General features: G+C 44.0%; 2 protein-coding genes across 4 annotated transcripts in view; one reads left to right on the top strand and one right to left on the bottom strand.

The window, feature by feature from the left end:
- LOC139409501 (niban apoptosis regulator 1a) overlaps positions 1-17,306 on the top strand; it is a 29,648-nt gene extending 12,342 nt beyond the window's left edge. Inside the window, exons 3-15 of one of the 3 annotated variants that reach the window (XR_011634405.1) lie at positions 2,712-2,840; positions 3,276-3,396; positions 6,073-6,237; positions 6,646-6,761; positions 7,256-7,360; positions 7,450-7,612; positions 11,309-11,496; positions 11,708-11,854; positions 12,810-12,920; positions 13,029-13,136; positions 13,429-13,540; positions 14,734-16,806; positions 16,887-17,306. Coding sequence is in view for 1 of the 3 variants with exons in the window: in XM_071154750.1 (XP_071010851.1) it covers positions 2,712-2,840; positions 3,276-3,396; positions 6,073-6,237; positions 6,646-6,761; positions 7,256-7,360; positions 7,450-7,612; positions 11,309-11,496; positions 11,708-11,854; positions 12,810-12,920; positions 13,029-13,136; positions 13,429-13,540; positions 14,734-16,184 (2,916 nt within the window). In the remaining 2 variants the exon portion in view is untranslated. Of the gene's footprint in view, positions 1-2,711; positions 2,841-3,275; positions 3,397-6,072; positions 6,238-6,645; positions 6,762-7,255; positions 7,361-7,449; positions 7,613-11,308; positions 11,497-11,707; positions 11,855-12,809; positions 12,921-13,028; positions 13,137-13,428; positions 13,541-14,733 lie in introns of all 3 variants that reach the window. The other 2 variants (XR_011634406.1, XM_071154750.1) reach the window with 2 other exon arrangements.
- A 200-nt stretch (positions 17,307-17,506) lies between these two features.
- The window catches only part of LOC139409500 (kinesin-associated protein 3a), a 43,147-nt gene continuing 34,624 nt past the window's right edge, over positions 17,507-26,029 (bottom strand). The window contains exons 20-21 of the mRNA XM_071154749.1: positions 18,999-19,283; positions 17,507-18,733 (exon numbers count right to left, since the gene is read on the bottom strand). Of these exons, the coding sequence (XP_071010850.1) occupies positions 19,163-19,283 (121 nt within the window). The 3' untranslated portion in view covers positions 17,507-18,733; positions 18,999-19,162. The remainder of the gene's footprint in view (positions 18,734-18,998; positions 19,284-26,029) is intronic.

The following is a 26,029-nucleotide window of genomic DNA, read 5'->3' as shown; positions in this document are numbered from 1 at the left end:
ACATCCTCCATTCTTCTGGGAAGGCTTTCCACTAGATGTTGGAACATTGCTGCGGGGACTTGCTTCCATTCAGCCACAAGAGCATTACTGAGGTCGGGCACTGATGTTGGGCGATTAGGCCTGGCTCGCAGTCAGCGTTCCAATTCATCCCAAAGGTGTTTGATGGGGTTGAGGTCAGGGCTCTGTGCAGGCCAGTCAGGTTCTTCAACACCAATCTCGACAAAGCATTTCTGTATGGATCTTGCTTTGGGTATGGGGGCAGTGTAATGCTGAAACAGGAAAGGGCCTTCCAAACTGTTGCCAAGAAGTCCAGAATTGTCTAGAATGTCATTCTATGCTGTAGGGTTAAGATTTCCCTTCCCTGGAACTAAGAGGCCTAGCCTGAACCATGAAAAACAGCCCCAGACCATTATTCCTCGTCCAACTAACTTTACAGTTGGCACTATGCATTGGGGCAGGTAGCGTTCTCCTGGCTTCCATCGAACCCAGATTAGTTTGCTGGTGCCAGTTGGTGAAGTGTGACTCATCACTCCAGAGATTGCGTTTCCATTGCTCCAGAGTCCAATGGCGGCGAGCTTTACACCACCCCAGCAGACTTTTGGCATTGCGCATGGTGATCTTAGGTTTGTGTGCAGCTGCTTGGCCATGGAAACCCATTTCTTGAAGCTCCTGACGAACAGTTCATGTGCAGACGTTGCTTCCAGAGGAAGTATGGAACTCTGTAGTGAGTGTTGCAAATGAGGACAGATGATTTTTACACGCGTCAGCACTCAGCGGTCCCGTTCTGTGAGCTTGTATGGCCTACCACTTCGTGGCTGAGTCATTGTTGCTCCTAGATGTTTCCACTTCACAATAACAGCACTTACAGTTGACCGGGGCAAATCTAGCAGGGCAGAAATTTGATGAACTGACATCCTATGACGGTGCCACATTGAAAGTCCCTGAGCTTTTCAGTAAGACCATTCTACTGTCAATGTTTGTCTATGGAGATTGCATGGCTATGTGCTCAGCATTATACACCTGTCAGCAACGGGTGTGGCTGACAGGTGTATCCACTAATTTGTATCTATACTGTATATACTGTATACATTATTAAAGGGACCAGTCTTCAGTGACTTAAATTCCTGCAATTCTATCCATTTTGCCATGGGGTTTTGTAGCGTGTATTTAAATACTGTATTCTCAACAGCTCATTCTATTATTTATACTGCTGTACATTGCATTTTAGTTACACTGTTCATACACACTGCATATTTATAGTCAACAAAAATGTAAATGCAACATGCAACAATTTCACTGAGTTACAGTTCACATACAGTAAGGAAATCAGTCAATTTAAATAAATTCATTCAGTCCTAAATCTATGGATTTCTTATGACTGGGCTGGGGCGCAGCCATGGGTGGGCCTGGGAGGGCATAGGCCCACCCACTTGAGAGGCTGACCCATCCACTGGGGATCCAGGCCCAGCCAATCAGAAGGGCTTTATTACAGACAGAAATACTCCTCAGCCTTGTTCAGGGAGGTGACCAAGAACCCGATGGTCACTCTGGCAGAGCTCCAGAGTTCCTCTGTGGATATGGGAGAACCTTCCAGAAGGACAACCATCTTTGCAGCACTCCACCAATCAGGCCTTTATGGTAGAGTGGCCAGACGGAAGCCACTTCTCAGTAAAAGGCACATGACAGCCCGCTTGGAGTTTGCCAAAAGGCAACTAAAGAACAAGATTCTCTGGTCTTATGTAACCAAGATTGAATTCTTCGTCCTGAATGCCAAGGATCACGTCTGGAGGAAACCTGGCACCATCCCTACGGTGAAGCATGGTGATGGCAACACCATGCGGTGGAGATGTTTTTCAGCGACAGGGACTGGGAGACTAGTCAGGATCAAGGGAAAAATGAACGGAACAAAGTATAGAGAGATCCTTGATGAAAACCTGGTCCAGAGTGCTCAGGACCTCAGACTGGGGTGAAGGTTCACCTTCCACCAGGACAATGACCCTAAGCACACAGCCAAGACAATGCAGGAGTGGCTTCAAGATAAGTCTCTGAATGTCCTTGAGTGGCCCAGCCAGAGCCCGGACTTGAACCTGATCAAACATCTCTGGAGAGGCCTGAAAATAGCTGTGCAGCAATGCTCCCCATCCAATCTGACGGAGCTTAAGAGGATCTGCAGAGAAGAATGGGAGAAACCCCCCAAATACAGTTGTGCCAAGCTTGTAGCGTCATACCCAAGAAGACTCGAGGCTGTAATTACTGCCAAAGGTGCTTCAACAAAGTACTGAGTAAAGGGTCTGAATACTTATGTAAATGTGATATCAGTTTTTTATTCTTTTATAAATTTGCAAACATTTATAAAACCTGTTTTTGCTTAGTCATTACAGGATATTGTGTGTACTGGATTCTTGACATAGCTCATTCTAATATATCTACTGCTTTCCATATCATTCTTAGTATTTATTCCGTAAATTCATACAGTGTACATACATATAGATTACATTTGGATTACTGTTACAGTGCTATTTGGGTTCATTGGATTCGTTCCCAACATTTCACGATTTCTTGTTGTTGTCGTTTTGATTATTTGTATACTTGTTTGACATTTTACTGCATTGTTAGGAGCTAGTAAAATAAGCATTTCGCCTCAAACTTTGATTTGAATACCACTGAGGAGATGGACATGGCATCATGAAATCCTCTCTTTGTTGATTCAGGGTCCTCCGAAGGCAGGGGAGGTGCTGTATGAGGAACAGGTCCTCCATTTTGATTATACCCGGAAGTGGAAGGAGAGATACATGGTGGTTCGCGCCAACTACTGCCTGGAGTGTCACGACAGCTTTGAGGTGAGCAGGACGCTCTTATGACAGTCTTATTAACAGCCATGATATAGGACTGGGACCATCAACTAGATTCAGATGCAGGAAAAACAATTATTCAGTGGATGGTCAGGGGGCTGGAACATAATTACAAATCATTTGTAGACTGCAAATTGACCACAAGAAGCCCAAACAGATATAATATTTAACAAAAACATAATAATTTCAAACCTTACTTACATTTGTATACGACCATGGGAATACTATGGAACAGATTTCCAAAATTAAAATCTATATATATATATATTTGGGCCCACGAGCTGCCAGTTGGGGAACCCTGAGATAGGACATTGGGCAACATTTTATCTGAATGGGTGAATAGGTGGCATACGGAAAATGAATACTTTAGCTAAATAAATAACAGAAAAAGATCCAGTAGCCCTAATGACTGTTCTGTTCCAGACCTTTGTGAAGGGCGTGCCCCCGCTCCACAAGCTGCTACCAACAGGAGGCACTGTGCTCACCACAGAGGAGAAGTACATGGCCATGGTGGACCAATGCTTCCCTGTTTCTCAAACCAACAGTGAGTATATCATGTAGAAGGTTGTCCGTTGTGGGCAACCATGTGTATGACATTGAGTTGAATTACAGTAAGTAAACAAAACTGACTAATGATGTCAAATCTGACTACCGATACTGTGCCTCTTTATTACCAGCTATATTATGACATATACACTCTGTAGATAGTGTGTGTGGAGAGTGTGAAGGTTAGGTTACACACTCTCTGTGTTGCTACACAACATTACACACTCACTAGACAAATCCCTTTATTTCAGTCTCTATGGATTCTCTAGGAGTTCTACTTGTCCAGTGGAATTCCAATGCAAATACAGTCTGTCCCAAAGGGTGTTCAAACCTGCCTACTGGGACACAGAAGCATAGAGAAACCAGTCTTCATAAAACCGGACCGATAATACACCTGAACACTGATACAGCGTGTGTTTGACTGTTGGGAGATTATTTCATTTGGTCTCTGTTGCCATGCCGAACACTTCTTTTGAAAGTTGCCATATTTCTGTCTAATACTTTGTTGTTGCCCAAACTCCCACCTCAACTTATTTTAGCCGTGTAGAGAGCACAGTGAGTGGGTTTTCATTTTTTAGTCCAAGCTACTTTGGGAGAAGCAGCGTTACCTCTCCTGTAAAAGATGGCCACAGATGGACATAAATACTGTGTTCTGTAGCACATCTGATCATATATTTTCTCACGAGAGATGAACACTAACTTAAAAATACACACCTGATCATCAGCTGTTTGTGAGGTCGTTGGTAAAATAAAATAAAAATGCAGAGTCAGGCGCAGGACACAGTTCTGAGTAATAATCCAAAATGTACTCAACAATAGGTAAGATTCCAACAAGGAACAAACACAATAATCCAAAGCACGAACAACGAGAACCCACATGACAAACAATAACACACAAAACAGAGAGGGAAACCAGAGGGTTAAATAAGGAACATAATTAATGGAATGGAAACCAGGTGTGTATGATCAAGACCAAACAAAATGAAAATGAAACATGGATCGGTGGTGTCTAGAAAGCCGGTGACGTCGACCGCCGAACGCCGCCCGAACAAGGAGAGGGACCAACTTCGGCCGAAGTCGTGACACTGTTTCATCCTTTGGAATAGCCAGAGTGTTCCTCTAGTTGTCTACCAAAACCAGGCAGGCTGGCGTGTGTGTGTGCATTTATACGTGTGTGTGTCATAAGTCCCATGCTATCGCCCAGCATGATATGTGTGATACTAATAGCTAGACATCCCAGTTTGGGTGTAACAGTAGCTTGAGATCACATTGTGTGTGTGTGTGTGTACTGTATGACCAGCAGGGTGGTGTGTGTGTACTGTATGACCAGCAGGATGGTGTATGTGTACTGTATGACCAGCAGGATGGTGTGTGTGTACTGTATGACCAGCAGGATGGTGTGTGTGTACTGTATGACCAGCAGGATGGTGTGTGTGTACTGTATGACCAGCAGGATGGTGTGTGTGTGTGTACTCTATGACCAGCAGGATGGTGTGTGTGTGTGTACTGTATGACCAGCAGGATGGTGTGTGTGTGTGTACTGTATGACCAGCAGGATGGTGTGTGTGTGTGTACTGTATGACCAGCAGGATGGTGTGTGTGTACTGTATGACCAGCAGGGTGGTGTGTGTGTGTACTGTATGACCAGCAGGATGGTGTGTGTGTACTGTATGACCAGCAGGATGGTGTGTGTGTGTGTGTACTGTATGACCAGCAGGATGGTGTGTGTGTACTGTATGACCAGCAGGATGGTGTGTGTGTGTGTACTGTATGACCAGCAGGATGGTGTGTGTGTACTCTATGACCAGCAGGATGGTGTGTGTGTACTGTATGACCAGCAGGATGGTGTGTGTGTGTGTGTACTGTATGACCAGCATGATGGTGTGTGTGTGTGTACTGTATGACCAGCAGGATGGTGTGTGTGTACTCTATGACCAGCAGGATGGTGTGTGTGTGTACTGTATGACCAGCAGGATGGTGTGTGTGTGTGTACTGTATGACCAGCAGGATGGTGTATGTGTGTGTACTGTATGACCAGCAGGATGGTGTGTGTGTACTGTATGACCAGCAGGATGGTGTGTGTGTGTACTCTATGACCAGCAGGATGGTGTGTGTGTGTACTGTATGACCAGCAGGATGGTGTGTGTGTGTACTGTATGACCAGCAGGATGGTGTGTGTGTGTACTGTATAACCAGCAGGATGGTGTGTGTGTACTGTATGACCAGCAGGATGGTGTGTGTGTACTGTATGACCAGCAGGATGGTGTGTGTGTGTACTGTATGACCAGCAGGGTGGTGTGTGTGTACTGTATGACCAGCAGGATGGTGTGTGTGTGTACTGTATGACCAGCAGGATGGTGTGTGTGTGTACTGTATGACCAGAAGGGTGGTGTGTGTGTGTGTACTGTATGACCAGCAGGATGGTGTTTGTGTGTACTGTATGACCAGCAGGATGGTGTGTGTGTGTACTCTATGACCAGCAGGATGGTGTGTGTGTACTGTATGACCAGCAGGGTGGTGTGTGTGTGTGTGTACTGTATGACCAGCAGGATGGTGTTTGTGTGTACTGTATGACCAGCAGGATGGTGTGTGTGTGTGTACTCTATGACCAGCAGGATGGTGTGTGTGTGTACTGTATGACCAGCAGGGTGGTGTGTGTGTGTTTCCATTGCAGATGTGAAGGAGGAGTTTGCCCCTCCTACAATCGGCATGCCTGGACAGTTCCCTGTGTACCTCAGGCTTCCGTACCGTAGAGATTACTACTTCTGCTTCCGACAGGAGGCTCGTCAAGATGCTTTCCTCTCCATCCTCTCTGACTGCATCCGTCACCAGAACCAAGGTAACTAACCAGCCAGAACGAACGGTTACCATGGTAGCAGGCTCGCCACACCAGCACTGAAGCAAAGATCTATAAGTGTATTTTAAATCCCATTTTCATGTACGGTCTCCTGAGGGAGGAGAGCAAACACAAAGCTCAGGTAGAACTAAGCCTGGGGCTGCAATTCTCTACCCTTCCCTCTGAAGTGTGCACTCACTCACTCACCCCCTCTCTCGTGTGTATGGGATATGGTGGAAGCTCCCTCTGGAACATGTTTTCACCAACCCAATGTTTTGTAAGTGCACACTTTGTGGAGACAAGAAGGGAATTGGAACACAACTCAGGCGTGACTTCCTTCTTAAAAGACAAGCATCACATATTTCTTTCCACTGTCTTACATCTCTCTCTCTCTCTCTCTCTCTCTCTCAGACTTCCTAAAGAAGAAGACGGTTGAGGTGCAGGCCTTCCTCAAGGCGGTCCACCTCTACAGACAAGAGAAGGGCTGTTATGACTCCTGGAACATGCTGATTGGCAGTGATGTCAGGGTAGATTACAGCCGGGTTCTGCTTTAAACACACATCGAATACTTATACCCTTGAACATCTCTCTCTCTCTCCTTTAAAGGCACTATTGGAATGGAATCTCCATCCTGTTAGTTGATGGCAGTATAATTGGGCCATTGTGTGATCAGGGGACATTTGTAATAGCTGGAAAGACTACCAGGAAGTTGAGTTAAAGTATTTCTGCTAGGAGGCTACCATTGTCCTACTGCACTCACACACCTCCGCATTCACTTATTAGTGTGTGTGTGTGTGTGTGCTCACACCTCTCTCGTCATAGTTAGTACCGTATGGAATGTTCTGGAATGTCAAGAGTAAAGCTGTTGCTCCCAGAGGGTTTCGTTGTGCTTGCAGTATCACTTACTGGTTTGCATGTTTGTTAGGGGTTATGAGGGGATAACTGTAGCTGTTTGATATGCACACACTGTTTGTTAGGATGTTCACAAATATATATATATATTGTGTGTGTGTGTGTACAGGTACTTGCCAACTTGGTTATGGAGGAGCTGTTGCCGTCTCTGGAGAAGGATATGCTGCCTCATCTGAAAGCCAAGAAGACAGAGAGGAAGAGAGTGTGGTTCGCTGTGAGGCATACTCTTCTGTTCTGTAGTAGCTACTACAACACATGATCTTAGACCCTTACCCTCTGACCTCTCTCTCCTCTGCACCACAGACAATAGAAGCAGCTTATATCCTGGTGCAGGAGTGTCTGTTGGAGGGGCTGTCTGTTCTGAAGGAGGAGTGTAGGACGGCAGCTTGCCAGCAGGAGGTGCTGATACGTTCTGATATGGACTTGATCCTTCACTCTAGAACCTACCTGGAGGGAAAGCTTCGAGGTGACTACTTGCTAACACTGGAGAGAGAATCAATCCCAAATCCATCCCTATACTATAACCATATATTGGGGTCAATTTAGCAAGAGAGTCAGGGGTTTTCAGCTCTCACTCACTGCAAGACAAAGATGCTGCCAGTCAGGCAGAGGACTTGAAGCATTCCATTGTGATTGATCTGTGTGTGCTTGGGGGACCTGGTCATTAGTACTTATTGGCTGCAGCAACTGAGGTAGGTAGAGAGAGCACTGCTTTGAGATGAAAGGGAAGGTGCTAATGCTATCTTCTATTACTGTGCATCCACATGAGAGCTAACATGGCAGGTTAACTATTGACTCATCCACTTATTGTTTTGTTATTTTCAGTGTTGTTGACATTGATACCTAGCTGACTCCCTGTGAGCGTGACTGTCTCTGTTGAGTCAGCAGATGCCACTCACCAGATCAGATAACTCTGAACACTGGGCTTTATACAATATTGATCTCCATTAAAACAGAGAGTTTACACAGGAGCCATGCCAATACCCTCCATCAAATGAGTTACAATTATCCAACTTAGACAGCAGCACTTAAGCTAACTTGTTTGATATTCTGGTTTTATTAGAAGAGAAGCACTATAAATGAAAACCAGAGAGAGCTCAAACTGTGATTCAGTACCGTACTGTATCTTGCTCTATTGACCTAGCCCTAGCTTGTGATCTGAGGCATGTACAGTGCATTCGGAAAGGACTTAAGCAAGAAATACTAAGAATGATATGTAAAGCAGTAGATATATTAGAGTGAGCTGTGTCAAGAATCCAGGAAATAAATATAATGAACAAAAATAGTGCATTTGGAAAGTATTCAGACCCCTTGACTTTTTCCACATTTTGTTATGTTACAGCCTTATTCTAAAATTGATAAAATAGTTGTTTTTCTCATCAATCTACATACAATACCTCATAATCACAGAGCAAAAAGAGGTTTTTAGAAATGTTTGGTAATTTATTAAACTTAAAAACATAATTACTTTATTTACAGTTGAAGTCAGAAGTTTACATACACTTAGGTTGGAGTCATTAAAACTAGTTTACATACACTTAGGTTGGAGTCATTAAAACTCATTTTTCAACCACTCCACAAATTTCTTGTTAACAAACTATAGTTTTGGCAAGTCGGTTAGGACATCTACTTCGTGCATGACACAAGTAATTTTTCCAACAATTGTTTACAGACAGATTATTTCACTTATACTTCACTGTATCAAAATTCCAATGGGTCAGAAGTTTACATATACTAAGTTGACTGTGCCTTTAAACAGCTTGGAAAATTCCAGAAAATGATGTCATGGCTTTAGAAGCTTCTGATTGGCTAATTGACATCATTTGAGTCAATTGGAGGTGTACCTGTGGATGCACTTCAAGGCCTACCTTCAAACTCAGTACCTCTTTGCTTGACATCATAGGAAAATCAAAAGAAATCAGCCAAGACCTCTGAAAAAAAAATGGCGACCTCCACAAGTCTGGTTCATCCTTGGGAGCAATTTCCAAACGCCTGAAGGTACCACGTTCATCTTTACAAACAATAGTACGCAAGTATAAACACCATGGGACCACGCAGCCGTCATACCGCTCAGGAAGAAAACGCGTTCTGTCTCCTAGAGATTAATGTACTTTGGTGCGAAAAGTGCAAATCAATCCCAGAACAACAGCAAAGGACCTTGTGAAGATTCTGGAGGAAACAGGTACAAAAGTAGCTATATCCACAGTAAAACATAACCTGAAAGGCCGCTCAACAAGGAAGAAGACACTGCTCCAAAACCACCATAAAAAAGCCAGACTATGGTTCGCAACTGCACATGGGGACAAAGATCGGAGAAATGTCCTCTGGTCTGATGAAACAAAAATAGAACCGTTTGGCCATAATGACCATCGTTATGTTTGGAGGAAAAAGGGGAAGGCTTGCAAGCCGAAGAACACCATCCCAACCATGAAGCACGGGGGTGGCAGCATCATGTTGTGGGGGTGCTTCGCTGCAGGAGGGACTGGTGCACTTCACAAAATAGATGGCTCCATGAGGAAGGAAAATTATGTGGATATATTGAAGCAACATCTCAAGACATCAGTCAGGAAGTTAAAGCTTGGTCGCAAATGGGTCTTCCAAATGGACAATGACCCCAAGCATACTTCCAAAGTTGTGGCAAAATAGCCTAAGGACAACAAAGTCAAGGTATTGAAGTGGCCATCACAAAACCCTGACCTCAATCCCATAGAAAATGTGTGGGCAGAACTGAAAAAGCTTGTGCGAGCAAGGAGGCCTACCAACCTGACTCAGTTACACCAGCTCTGTCAGGAGGAATGGGCCAATATTCACTCAACTTATTGTGGGAACCTTGTGGAAGGCTACCTGAAATGTTTGACCCAAGTTAAACAATTTAAAGGCAACGCTTTCAAATACTAATTGAGTGTATGTAAACTTCTTAGCCACTGGGAATGTGATGGAAGAAATAAAAGCTGAAATAAATCATTCTCTCTACTATTATTCTAACATTTCACATTCTTAAAATAAAGTGGTGATCCTAACTGACCTAAGACAGGGAATTTTTACTAGGATTAAATGTCAAGAATTGTGAAATACTGAGTTTTTTGTATTTGGCTAAGGTGTATATAAACTTCTGACTTCAAACTCAGTTTTTCACAATTCCTGACATTTAATGCTGTGGGGATGTTTTTCAGCGGCAGGGACTGGGAGACTAGTTAGCATTGAGCAGAAAGATGAACGAAGCAGAGTACAGAGAGATCCTTGATGAAATTACCCTAAGCACACAGCTAAGACAAGGCAGGAGTGGCTTCGGGACAAGTCTCTAAATGTCCTTGAGTGGCCCAGCCAGACCCCGGACTTGAACACGATCGAACATCTCTGGAGAGACCTGAAAATAGCTGTGCAGTGACGCTCCCCATCCAACCTGACAGAGCTTGAGAGAATCTGCAGAGTAGAATGGGAACAACTCCCCAAATACAGGTGTGCCCAAGAAGACTTGAGGTTGTAATGGCTGCAAAAGGTGCTTCAACAAAGTACTGAGTAAAGAGTCTGAATACTTATGTAAATGTGATATTTCAGTTTTATATTTTGAACATATTTGTAAACATTTCTAAACACCTGTTTTTGCTTTGTCATTATGGGGTATTGTGTGTAGATTGATGAGGGAAAAAACGATTTAATCCATTTTAGAATAAGGCTGTAACGTAACAACATGTGGAAAATGTCAAGGGGTCTGAATACTTACCGAATGAACTGTATCTGTGAATCTCTTTCCTCCTGTAGCCAGTGTATCAGAGTAGCTAATGATTATCTCCTCCTGTAGCCAGTGTATCAGAGTAGCTAATGATTATCTCCTCCTGTAGCCAGTGTATCAGAGTAGCTAATGATTATCTCCTCTTGTAGCCAGTGTATCAGAGTAGCTAATGATTATCTCCTCCTGTAGCCAGTGTATCAGGTTAACTAACGATGATCTCCTCCTGTAGCCAGTGCATCAGAGTAGCTAATGATGATCTCCTCCTGTAGCCAGTGTATCAGAGTACCTAATGATTATCTCCTCCTGTAGCCAGTGTATCAGAGTAGCTAATGACTCTCTCCTCTTGAAGCCAGTGTATCAGAGTAGCTAATGATTATATCCTACTGTAGCCAGTGTATCAGAGTAGCTAATGACTCTCTCCTCTTGTAGCCAGTGTATCAGAGCCAGCAGAGAAGTTCTGTTCGGAGGGCGTGCAGCCCTACCTGGCCTCCATACTGGAGGAGCTCATGGGACCAATCAGCTCAGGGTTCCAGGAGGCACGGCTCCTAAGTGACAACCAGATGGACCAACTGTGTCAGGACTTCCAGGAGGGCGGTGTTACCGACAAACTCAAGCAGGTGCGGACTTCCTCTCCTCCTTTAACAATCCTGTCTGAGCTATCGTGTCTCAAATCCTTTACCGTCAAACCCGGAGTTTCTGCTGATCCCATTCACACCTATTTCTTCCTTTGCGTTCCTCTCCTTTTTCCACACTCCTTCCTATCTCCCATCCTCGTCATACATTTTTTACCTCTGATCCCCCTCTCCTTCCCTCCGTTCCTCTCTCCAGGCCCTGGCTAAGCTGAGTAAGCCCAACCTGTTGAGTTGTTACCAGAGGATCAACTCTCTCCACGACCAGCAGCATGACCTGCAGGAACGTTTTGGCTTCTCCAACATCAGCAATCTGGTCCACAGCACCCAGATAGACCTGCAGCAGGTACACACACACACACACACACACACACACACACACACACACACACACAAACTCATGCATGCAGACAGTACTGGTTCGAGATCAATCATCATAAATTGCTCTCTGTCAGTCCTCTCTAAGTGACCTAGTAACATTCTCCAGACATCAATGCTCCTCACAACGTGTCAGTTGTTGGGAATCAATCAGAACTAGATCTAACTCTGATGCCCTAACTGATCTGATGATCTAACTAGTAATGGACAGTTAGTTGTGTTATTCATTGATGAGCTCCAAGTTCATAATAATAATATTAACTTTATTTGAATTGCGCTTTTCAATACAAGTGACAAAGTGCTTCACATCATCCAATAATTTAAAAAAGCACAAACAAATAAATAAATACAGGACAATTAAAAAATATAGCTAATTCAAATCATACATTGGAATCACACATTAAAAGCATCTTTATAAAAGTGTGTCTTCAACAGGGATTTAAAAAAAGACACTGAATCTGCAAGCCTGATCTCCTCTGGCAGACCACTCCAGAGTCGAGGGGCTCTAATGGTACAGTAAATGCCTGGTCTCCTTTGGTTTTCAACCTAGACTTTGGACTGGTCAATACTGCCCTGCCAGAGGGTATCAGGCTGGGTCTTGGCTCATAGGGAGATATTGTATCGGAGAAATAAACCAAGCCTGACCTTAAAGGTGGTGCAACGACAACAACACACTCAATTGTCTCATACATAACTCTTTAGTTGTGGGTAGAAATCAGGGGACAGAAGTAATTCACTCTGTGTCTTTAACAGCAGCATTGTCATTTGTCATCAGATTAAAGTTTGCAGGTCTTCCATTTACCGTTCATTAACCCTTTCTAACATTGCTTTTTACGGCACCAGGATGACATTCTGGCAGTTTATTCTTTGTTTGTTTTCACTGGTGCCACTGAGGCTAACTTCCTCCCCGTGCCCTGTTTCAGCTGATTGAAAACGCAGCGTACTCGTTTGAGCTGCTACTCTACAAGGCCAAAGAAAACAGCACAGACAATGTAGGCTCTGCCATGGAGAAGTCCAGGCACATGGTGCTCAAGGTACGCTTTTTATCCACCACTACACCTCTGTTTATTAAGAGGAATTCACTGAGACAAGCACGGATCAAAATACATTGTATATGCTAATTACCTGTGTGTGTGTTACAGCAATATGATTACGACAGCAGCACGGTGAGGAAGAGGATCTTTCAGGAGGCCTTGGTGGGGATCACTCTACCTCACATTAAGAAGAACCTGGCCCCAACCTGCAAATCAGTCAGTCAATACACACACTGTACCCTTTACCATAACACACACACACAGAGCTATGTCTTACTATACTTGTGAGGACCAACAATTGATTCCCATTCAAACTACAATTTTCCCTGATCCTAGTTGGTTTACTATTCTTGTGACAACTTTTGATATTCACAAGTATAGTAAACAATGTACACACACACACACACACACACACACACACACACCTTTTCATCTTCTTAGTATCCTTAAAAGTCATGACTGTTTAGAAAATAACAGCCCATGGAAATAATTGTCTCTGTGTCTTTAGGATCTGCAGGGTCTTGAACAGTTCATTGATGCAGACTATTCCAACTTCGTCCATGTGGAGAATATCTATGAGGGCATTCTGCTGCAGAGTCTGGGCAAGGAAGTCAGCAAAGGTATAGAGTTATTATTTTAGAAGACAATTATTACTTTCGTCTTACTCAAATGTAAGGCATATTTCAGGCATTACCCTCTCTATTCACCTACATCACTGTTGTTGTTGTTAATGTTGTTGTTGTTAATGATGTTGTTGTTGTTGTCAATGTTAATGTTGTTGTTGTTAATGATGTTGTTGTTGTTGTTAATGATGTTGTTGTTGTTGTTCTTAATTATGTTGTTCTTAATGATGTTGTTGTTGTTAATGTTACTGTTAATGTTGTTAAAATTGTTGTTTTCGTTAATGTTGTTGTCGTTAATGTTGTTGTTAATGATGTTGATGTTGTTGTTCATGTTTTTGTTGTTAATGATGTTGTTGTTCATGTTCATGTTGTTGTTAATGATGTTGTTGTTAATGAGGTTGTTAATGTTGTTGTTCATGTTGTTAATGTTGTTGTTGTTCATTTTGATGTTGTTAATGTTGTTTTTAATGTTGTTGTTGGGAATGTTGTTGTTGTTAATGTTGTTAATGTTGTTAATGATGTTGTTGTTAATGTTGTTCATGGTGTTGGTCGTTAATGTTGTTGTTGTTAATGTTGTTGTTAATGTTGTTAATGATGTTGATGTTGTTGTTCATGTTTTTGTTGTTAATGATGTTGTTGTTCATGTTCATGTTGTTGTTAATGATGTTGTTGTTAATGAGGTTGTTAATGTTGTTGTTCATGTTGTTAATGTTGTTGTTGTTCATTTTGATGTTGTTAATGTTGTTTTTAATGTTGTTGTTAATGTTGTTGTTGTTAATGTTGTTAATGTTGTTAATGTTGTTAATGTTGTTAATGTTGTTGTTGTTCATTTTGATGTTGTTAATGTTGTTAATGTTGTTAATGTTGTTAATGTTGTTGTTGTTCATTTTGATGTTGTTAATGTTGTTTTTAATGTTGTTGTTAATGTTGTTGTTGTTAATGTTGTTAATGATGTTGTTGTTAATGTTGTTCATGGTGTTGGTCGTTAATGTTGTTGTTGTTAATGTTGTTGTTAATGTTGTTAATGATGTTGATGTTGTTAATAATGTTGTTGTTGTTGTTAATGATGTTGTTGTTGTTAATGATGTTGTTGTTGTTGTTAATTATGTTGTTAATGTTGTTGTTGTTAATGAAGTTGTTGTTCTTGTTGTTAATGTTGTTACCTAAACCTCTATCTATTTGATCTGCAGTGGTGAAGGACGCAGCCAGCCTAAAGAAACACAACTTGTTCACAGACAGCAGGGACCCCCTGAGCCAGACCAGCCGCTCCAGTCTCCTCTCCATCCCATCCACCCCCAGCAGCCCAGCCAGGGTGCCGTTCTCCCCCACACATCTACAGACCTCTACCTTCATCCAGACCCAGCCTGAGACCCAGCCACAGGCTGAGGTACCAGCACCAGCCCAGCCTGTCTCTCCTGACCTGAGCAACGGTCTGGCGTTCGTTGGGGGTGCACAGGGGGACACCCCAAGTGCCGTGTTGAAGGCAGAGCAGAACAAGGTGGAGGCGCTGTCAGGGGCCACAGTAGAGATTGAGGCCCTGGGGGCCAGTATTGCACCTGCTGTTGCAGCTCCAGTGGAGAAGCTAGTCAAGGTGGAGAACACAGTCAGTACACATGAGACACCTGTAGTGGCTGAGACAAAGGAGACAGAGACAGAGGACATGTCTGAACCAACTGAGACAGCTCAAGTGGATACCCCTGTCCTAACTGAGACAGAGAAAATGCCCACCCCTGGAGATGCTGTGGAGGTGGAGAAGACAATAGTAACAGGCGTACTAACTACAGTAGCACAAAGCGAAGCCCCTTCTCCCAGTCCGGTCCCTGACCCTTCCCCTGTCCCTGTTTGTGTTGTCAAGCCTGTAGCTGTCATTGACCCTATAGCTGTTGAAGACTCAGTAGCAGAGCACATGGCTTCACTCACAATCATCACTACTGAGACAGCGGCTGAGACAGAGGCTGAGAGTGAAAGCGGTCCTCCTAACAGTGACCCAGTAGCGGCCTCTAGTGGTGAGCAGCCTGTAACTGCGCCACCAGCAGACGCCAGCCTTGCTGCAGCAGCAGAGACCAAGGATGTGCCAGCCTCATCCTCCGCTATCCCAGATGATGGGGATGATACAGAGAGCGAGTCTGCCCCCTCCGACATCGAGATCCCTGGTGATGATGATGTCACGAGAGCAGCAGCCCCCACTGATAAGGTCAAAGTGTCACAGAGCAATGGAGTGGAGTGTAGCATTTCTGTGACCTCTAACCTTGCAGTAGAGGTCAGCGTGAGTGAAACACCAGTCGGTATCGCCACCAAGCCCAGTGTAGAAGTATCAGAGGGTAACCCCGTTCCCCCTAGCGACGCCCCGGTCTCTGAAGCAACAGGAGGCGTTAACGGAGAAGCTAGTGTTGAAGTCACTGCTGGTGCTTATTCCACCGTAGCATCAGCAACCAATTTGAATGTAGTCCCTCCACAGCCCCAGCCAGACTCCCAGGCCACCCTTGCTGCTGAACCCACCAAAGAAGCCCTCCAGGCTGTGGAGCCCACTGAGCCTGCTCCCCGGGCCGTGGACTGTGTGAAAGAGATCCGGGACCTGGTGGTGGCGGTGTTTGAAGTGGAGGAGGTAATCCAGCGCTACCCAGGTAGTGATAACATATGAGGGAGGGGTGGCCAGTGAGGTGCCTGATATCACACAGAGAATAAATGAAGACAAGGACCCTATTCTTTAAATCACTGCAATTGTGAGGAGTATGAAAATGTTAGACTATAACCTCGCCTATGAATATATACAATTGTGTTTATGAGAAGATTAATGTAGTGAGATATGGGCATAAATAGAATATCATGTTAGGGACCAAGAAAAAGCTAATTAATTTGGTGCACATCAAATTGACTATTGCAATTGTGTGTAACTATCTCCACTTGTCATTGTGTTTAAAAAAATTAATATCTTCTATGTCCCTACATATGAATATGCATAGATTCAAGATGATTTAGTCACCGTTTATGTTATATTTTAAAGTCAACAGCACTGCTATATATTGAATGGGTCTGAGTAACAATGGGAGGGTTCTACATATGGAGGAAGATGTTCTATTCTGTGTGCTTTGACTTGAAGGATTTTTCTCATCAGTTAATATAGAGGGTTATGCATGCTCATACTCAATCACCAGCTAGTCCACCAAGATACCACTAGATGAGGTTCTACGGTTCTTTCCTCGTGTCTACTGCATGCTCATACTCAAATCACCAGCTAGTCCACCAAGATACCACTAGATGAGGTTCTATGGTTCTTTCCTCGTGTCTACTGCATGCTCATACTCAAATCACCAGCTAGTCCACCAAGATACCACTAGATGAGGTTCTACGGTTCTTTCCTCGTGTCTACTGCATGCTCATACTCAAATCACCAGCTAGTCCACCAAGATACCACTAGATGAGGTTCTACGGTTCTTTCCTTGTGTCTACTGCATGCTCATACTCAATCACCAGCTAGTCCACCAAGATACCACTAGATGAGGTTCTATGGTTCTTTCCTCGTGTCTACTGCCTTGTTTCCATGAAGAATGATTACCACCTATTTCCAATAGACGTGGTTGCTATGGAGACTGGTCCAGTGACTTTATTCCTGAATGACTAATAGCAGTGTTGAAACAGTGCCTGTGCTTTCATACATGACATGTTACACAGTCATTTTGTGAAGGGGCTATGCGGATTTGTGTATGTATATTCAAGTCTGAAAAATATACTGTAAAATAAAGTATGAAGTCTACAAAAACAAGACAGCCGTCCATTGATTGTGTGTTGGGAAAATACATGAAATAACCCTTTTATTTGACCACTAAACAAATACAACACATTTACTGTGTGTTTGTCTTCCATTAGAACTGAAGGTTGAATAGTTGTGCTTATGGTGCACACAACTAGCTGAAAACAATCAATTCAACCACAATCATAAGCAATTACCTGTTACAATCAGAGTCAGTTTTCAACACTTTATTTTACATATTGGCCGCAGAAAAATGCTTTTATGATATTTCTGATGAGCACTACGTACAATGAGATCAACCTAACTAATTGTTAATTTATATACACAATAACAGGTAAATAAACAATCCTTCAATGTTTGTACAAATTCTAAAAGTATTTCCACCACTTACAAAGGTAGAGTGAAAAAGTTACATTCAAAATAAAATTCAGTGCCTGACTCCACACACAACCTTTTCAGTAATACTATCCAGTGGTGTGAGGAGACAGAAAGAGAGAGAGAGAGAGAGAGACACAGAAAGAGAGAGGGAAAGACAGAAAGAGAGAGAGACAGAAAGAGAGAGAGAGAAAGAGAGAGACAGAGACAGAAAGAGAGAGAGAGACAGAAAGAGAGAGAGAGACAGAAAGAGAGAGGGAAAGACAGAAAGAGAGAGAGACAGAAAGAGAGAGAGAGAAAGAGAGAGACAGAGACAGAAAGAGAGAGAGAGACAGAGAGAGAGAGAGACAGAAAGAGAGAGAGAGACAGAAAGAGAGAGACAGAGAGAGAAAGAGAGAGACAAAGAGAGAGAGAGACTGCAAAGACAGAAAAGATGGAGAACATCTCAACTGTCAGTCTCCAGAATGAGGTCATCTATAAAATGGCCTGTTACAGCATGCAGCTAGTGCAGCTAGTGGACAATAAGACTGCCATACCAACCAACCTTCTGGAATTTGAAGAGAAAAAAAAACATCCTATGGAAAGTAGCGTTGATCAGAAAAACAATGAACCCCAGTACAACATATATCATGAATGTATAATTTAATAATTCAGTTAATTAATTTTAGTTTGTGTTGTTACAGAAATACATACTTGTAGTGAACATTGAGATGTATAATATTCCAATAAAACAGCAACAACATCACTTAGGTAGCTTAAGATGTAATGTTTTCATTCAATAAAACAGCAACAACATCACTGCTAGAGTTTGGACTAGAGCACTAGAAGGGATCAGCTGAGATACCAAGATGCTGTTGAACATACAGGAAGGAGTGTTGATACTCCTTCATGACCACAAAGCATAGCTGGCTAGATGGGATATAGCTGCAGTCAGTCTCTGTGGTATAGTGAAGTTAACCTGGCTAGATGGGACATAGCTGCAGTCAGTCTCTGTGGTATAGTGAAGTTAACCTGGCTAGATGGGACATAGCTGCAGTCGGTCTCTGTGGTACAGTGAAGTTAACCTGGCTAGATGAGACATAGCTGCAGTCAGTCTCTGTGGTATAGTGAAGTTAACCTGGCTAGATGGGACATAGCTGCAGTCAGTCTCTGTGGTATAGTGAAGTTAACCTGGCTAGATGGGACATAGCTGCAGTCGGTCTCTGTGGTACAGTGAAGTTAACCTGGCTAGATGGGACATAGCTGCAGTCAGTCTCTGTGGTATAGTGAAGTTAACCTGGCTAGATGGGACATAGCTGCAGTCGGTCTCTGTGGTACAGTGAAGTTAACCTGGCTAGATGAGACATAGCTGCAGTCAGTCTCTGTGGTATAGTGAATTTATCCTGGCTAGATGGGACATAGCTGCAGTCAGTCTCTGTGGTATAGTGAAGTTAACCTGGCTAGATGGGACATAGCTGCAGTCAGTCTCTGTGGTATAGTGAAGTTAACCTGGTTCATCTGGAAGCTGCACCAGCGTAGCTGTAGAAGAACTGCTCGTCTGGCCGGGTGCCGTAGGTCGTGGCAGGGCGCTGTCCAGGGGTCACCGTCGACTGCCCAAACATATCCGGATTCATACTGCAGGGACATAAACACGCACACCTACTGTATGTGTCAGCTCCACAGACAGGAGTCAACATGATGTGAGATGGGTTTAGATACCACAAGGTGGAGCTCTGAGACAGTGAACCATTCAGCAACACAACCAGAACACATGGTAGAAGAGAAGGGGTCATGGTATAATGGAAGGTAAAATATAAGCTCATTATAAAACTTCATGCAATATTTATCTCAACTAATACATATTCTGCCGTAACAATGGAGCTCTGTGACAGGGCACATCTAGCTGCAGTCGACTACATAAAACAGCTAAATGTCAAGACAGAGGTCCATTACAGAGGAGGCCAACAGCCAGACACGTCTAACCTGCGTTCCCTCCCTCCACCCGCCCAGCAACCCCGGCCTGTTTGGGGAATGATAAAGGGGCTGTGGATACAACTGTACAAATCAGTTAGCCTTGGGGGTGTGGATACAACTGTTCTACTCAGTTAACATGGGGGTGTGGATACAACTGTTCTACTCAGTTACCATGGGGGTGTGGATACAACTGTACAAATCAGTTACCATGGGGGTGTGGATACAACTGTACAAATCAGTTACCATGGGGGTGTGGATACAACTGTTCTACTCAGTTACCATGGGGGTGTGGATACAACTGTACAAATCAGTTACCATGGGGGTGTGGATACAACTGTACAACTCAGTTACCATGGGGGTGTGGATACAACTGTACAAATCAGTTACCATGCGGGTGTGGATACAACTGTACAACTCAGTTAACATGGGGGTGTGGATACAACTGTACAAATCAGTTACCATGGGGGTGTGGATACAACTGTACAAATCAGTTACCATGGGGGTGTGGATACAACTGTTCCACTCAGTTACCATGGGGGTGTGGATACAACTGTTCTACTCAGTTACCATGGGGGTGTGGATACAACTGTACAAATCAGTTACCATGGGGGTGTGGATACAACTGTACAAATCAGTTACCATGGGGGTGTGGATACAACTGTTCTACTCTGTTACCATGGGGGTGCGGATACAACTGTACAAATCAGTTACCATGGGGGTGTGGATACAACTGTACAAATCAATTACCATGGGGGTGTGGATACAACTGTTCTACTCAGTTACCATGGGGGTGTGGATACAACTGTACAACTCAGTTACCATGGGGGTGTGGATACAACTGTACAAATCAGTTACCATGCGGGTGTGGATACAACTGTACAACTCAGCTAGCATGGGGGTGTGGATACAACTGTACAAATCAGTTACCATGGGGGTGTGGATACAACTGTACAAATCAGTTACCATGGGGGTGTGGATACAACTGTACAAATCAGTTACCATGGGGGTGTGGATACAACTGTTCCACTCAGTTACCATGGGGGTGTGGATACAACTGTTCTACTCAGTTACCATGGGGGTGTGGATACAACTGTACAAATCAGTTACCATGGGGGTGTGGATACAACTGTTCTACTCAATTACCATGGGGGTGTGGATACAACTGTTCTACTCAGTTACCATGGGGGTGTGGATACAACTGTACAAATCAGTTACCATGGGGGTGTGGATACAACTGTACAAATCAGTTACCATGGGGGTGTGGATACAACTGTACAAATCAGTTACCATGGGGGTGTGGATACAACTGTACAAATCAGTTACCATGGGGGTGTGGATACAACTGTACAAATCAGTTACCATGGGGGTGTGGATACAACTGTACAAATCAGTTACCATGGGGGTGTGGATACAACTGTTCTACTCAGTTACCATGGGGGTGTGGATACAACTGTACAACTCAGTTACCATGGGGGTGTGGATACAACTGTACAAATCAGTTACCATGCGGGTGTGGATACAACTGTACAACTCAGTTAGCATGGGGGTGTGGATACAACTGTACAAATCAGTTACCATGGGGGTGTGGATACAACTGTACAAATCAGTTACCATGGGGGTGTGGATACAACTGTACAAATCAGTTACCATGGGGGTGTGGATACAACTGTTCCACTCAGTTACCATGGGGGTGTGGATACAACTGTTCTACTCAGTTACCATGGGGGTGTGGATACAACTGTACAAATCAGTTACCATGGGGGTGTGGATACAACTGTTCTACTCAATTACCATGGGGGTGTGGATACAACTGTTCTACTCAGTTACCATGGGGGTGTGGATACAACTGTACAAATCAGTTACCATGGGGGTGTGGATACAACTGTACAAATCAGTTACCATGGGGGTGTGGATACAACTGTACAAATCAGTTACCATGGGGGTGTGGATACAACTGTACAAATCAGTTACCATGGGGGTGTGGATACAACTGTACAAATCAGTTACCATGGGGGTGTGGATACAACTGTACAAATCAGTTACCATGGGGGTGTGGATACAACTGTTCTACTCAGTTACCATGGGGGTGTGGATACAACTGTACAACTCAGTTACCATGGGGGTGTGGATACAACTGTACAAATCAGTTACCATGCGGGTGTGGATACAACTGTACAACTCAGTTAGCATGGGGGTGTGGATACAACTGTACAAATCAGTTACCATGGGGGTGTGGATACAACTGTACAAATCAGTTACCATGGGGGTGTGGATACAACTGTACAAATCAGTTACCATGGGGGTGTGGATACAACTGTTCCACTCAGTTACCATGGGGGTGTGGATACAACTGTTCTACTCAGTTACCATGGGGGTGTGGATACAACTGTACAAATCAGTTACCATGGGGGTGTGGATACAACTGTTCTACTCAATTACCATGGGGGTGTGGATACAACTGTTCTACTCAGTTACCATGGGGGTGTGGATACAACTGTACAAATCAGTTACCATGGGGGTGTGGATACAACTGTACAAATCAGTTACCATGGGGGTGTGGATACAACTGTACAAATCAGTTACCATGGGGGTGTGGATACAACTGTTCTACTCAGTTAGCATGGGGGTGTGGATACAACTGTACAAATCAGTTACCATGGGGGTGTGGATACAACTGTACAAATCAGTTACCATGGGGCTGTGGATACAACTATTCTACTCAGTTACCATGGGGGTGTGGATACAACTGTACAAATCAGTTACCATGGGGGTGTGGATACAACTGTTCTACTCAGTTACCATGGGGGTGTGGATACAACTGTTCTACTCAGTTACAATGGGGGTGTGGATACAACTGTACAAATCAGTTACCATGGGGGTGTGGATACAACTGTACAAATCAGTTACCATGGGGGTGTGGATACAACTGTACAAATCAGTTACCATGGGGGTGTGGATACAACTGTACAAATCAGTTACCATGGGGGTGTGGATACAACTGTTCTACTCAGTTACCATGGGGGTGTGGATACAACTGTACAAATCAGTTACCATGGGGGTGTGGATACAACTGTACAAATCAGTTACCATGGGGCTGTGGATACAACTGTTCTACTCAGTTAGCATGGGGGTGTGGATACAACTGTACAAATCAGTTACCATGGGGGTGTGGATACAACTGTTCTACTCAGTTACCATGGGGGTGTGGATACAACTGTACAAATCAGTTACCATGGGGGTGTGGATACAACTGTACAAATCAGTTACCATGGGGGTGTGGATACAACTGTTCCACTCAGTTACCATGGGGGTGTGGATACAACTGTTCTACTCAGTTACCATGGGGGTGTGGATACAACTGTACAAATCAGTTACCATGGGGGTGTGGATACAACTGTACAAATCAGTTACCATGGGGGTGTGGATACAACTGTACAACTCAGTTACCATAGGGGTGTGGATACAACTGTTCTACTCAGTTACCATGGGGGTGTGGATACAACTGTTCTACTCAGTTACCATGGGGGTGTGGATACAACTGTACAAATCAGTTACCATGGGGGTGTGGATACAACTGTACAAATCAGTTACCATGGGGGTGTGGATACAACTGTACAAATCAGTTACCATGCGGGTGTGGATACAACTGTACAACTCAGTTAGCATGGGGGTGTGGATACAACTGTACAAATCAGTTACCATGGGGGTGTGGATACAACTGTACAACTCAGTTACCATGGGGGTGTGGATACAACTGTACAACTCAGTTACCATGGGGGTGTGGATACAACTGTTCTACTCAGTTACCATGGGGGTGTGGATACAACTGTACAAATCAGTTACCATGCGGGTGTGGATACAACTGTACAACTCAGTTAGCATGGGGGTGTGGATACAACTGTACAAATCAGTTACCATGGGGGTGTGGATACAACTGTACAACTCAGTTACCATGGGGGTGTGGATACAACTGTACAACTCAGTTACCATGGGGGTGTGGATACAACTGTACAACTCAGTTACCATGGGGGTGTGGATACAACTGTACAACTCAGTTACCATGGGGGTGTGGATACAACTGTTCTACTCAGTTACCATGGGGGTGTGGATACAACTGTTCTACTCAGTTACCATGGGGGTGTGGATACAACTGTACAAATCAGTTACCATGGGGGTGTGGATACAACTGTACAAATCAGTTACCATGGGGGTGTGGATACAACTGTACAAATCAGTTACCATGCGGGTGTGGATACAACTGTACAACTCAGTTAGCATGGGGGTGTGGATACAACTGTACAAATCAGTTACCATGGGGGTGTGGATACAACTGTACAACTCAGTTACCATGGGGGTGTGGATACAACTGTACAAATCAGTTACCATGGGGGTGTGGATACAACTGTTCTACTCAGTTACCATGGGGGTGTGGATACAACTGTACAAATCAGTTACCATGGGGGTGTGGATACAACTGTACAAATCAGTTACCATGGGGGTGTGGATACAACTGTTCTACTCAGTTACCATGGGGGTGTGGATACAACTGTACAACTCAGTTACCATGGGGGTGTGGATACAACTGTACAAATCAGTTACCATGGGGGTGTGGATACAACTGTACAAATCAGTTACCATGGGGGTGTGGATACAACTGTACAAATCAGTTACCATGCGGGTGTGGATACAACTGTACAACTCAGTTAGCATGGGGGTTTGGATACAACTGTACAAATCAGTTACCATGGGGGTGTGGATACAACTGTACAACTCAGTTACCATGGGGGTGTGGATACAACTGTACAACTCAGTTACCATGGGGGTGTGGATACAACTGTTCTACTCAGTTACCATGGGGGTGTGGATACAACTGTACAAATCAGTTACCATGCGGGTGTGGATACAACTGTACAACTCAGTTAGCATTGGGGTGTGGATACAACTGTACAAATCAGTTACCATGGGGGTGTGGATACAACTGTACAACTCAGTTACCATGGGGGTGTGGATACAACTGTACAACTCAGTTACCATGGGGGTGTGGATACAACTGTACAACTCAGTTACCATGGGGGTGTGGATACAACTGTACAACTCAGTTACCATAGGGGTGTGGATACAACTGTTCTACTCAGTTACCATGGGGGTGTGGATACAACTGTTCTACTCAGTTACCATGGGGGTGTGGATACAACTGTACAAATCAGTTACCATGGGGGTGTGGATACAACTGTACAAATCAGTTACCATGGGGGTGTGGATACAACTGTACAAATCAGTTACCATGCGGGTGTGGATACAACTGTACAACTCAGTTAGCATGGGGGTGTGGATACAACTGTACAAATCAGTTACCATGGGGGTGTGGATACAACTGTACAAATCAGTTACCATGGGGGTGTGGATACAACTGTACAACTCAGTTACCATGGGGGTGTGTATACAACTGTACAACTCAGTTACCATGGGGGTGTGGATACAACTGTACAACTCAGTTACCATGGGGGTGTGGATACAACTGTACAACTCAGTTACCATGGGGGTGTGGATACAACTGTACAACTCAGTTACCATAGGGGTGTGGATACAACTGTTCTACTCAGTTACCATGGGGGTGTGGATACAACTGTTCTACTCAGTTACCATGGGGGTGTGGATACAACTGTACAAATCAGTTACCATGGGGGTGTGGATACAACTGTACAAATCAGTTACCATGGGGGTGTGGATACAACTGTACAAATCAGTTACCATGCGGGTGTGGATACAACTGTACAACTCATTTAGCATGGGGGTGTGGATACAACTGTACAAATCAGTTACCATGGGGGTGTGGATACAACTGTACAAATCAGTTACCATGGGGGTGTGGATACAACTGTACAAATCAGTTACCATGGGGGTGTGGATACAACTGTTCCACTCAGTTACCATGGGGGTGTGGATACAACTGTTCTACTCAGTTACCATGGGGGTGTGAATACAACTGTTCTACTCAGTTACCATGGGGGTGTGGATACAACTGTACAAATCAGTTACCATGGGGGTGTGGATACAACTGTTCTACTCAGTTACCATGGGGGTGTGGATACAACTGTTCTACTCAGTTACCATGGGGGTGTGGATACAACTGTACAAATCAGTTACCATGGGGGTGTGGATACAACTGTACAAATCAGTTACCATGGGGGTGTGGATACAACTGTACAAATCAGTTACCATGCGGGTGTGGATACAACTGTACAACTCAGTTAGCATGGGGGTGTGGATACAACTGTACAAATCAGTTACCATGGGGGTGTGGATACAACTATACAAATCAGTTACCATGGGGGTGTGGATACAACTGTACAACTCAGTTACCATGGGGGTGTGGATACAACTGTACAACTCAGTTACCATTGGGG

Source organism: Oncorhynchus clarkii, chromosome 5 (assembly GCF_045791955.1).
Source record: "Oncorhynchus clarkii lewisi isolate Uvic-CL-2024 chromosome 5, UVic_Ocla_1.0, whole genome shotgun sequence".
NCBI classification, from domain to species: domain Eukaryota; kingdom Metazoa; phylum Chordata; class Actinopteri; order Salmoniformes; family Salmonidae; genus Oncorhynchus; species Oncorhynchus clarkii.
This window is presented reverse-complemented; position numbering and strand designations above follow the sequence as displayed.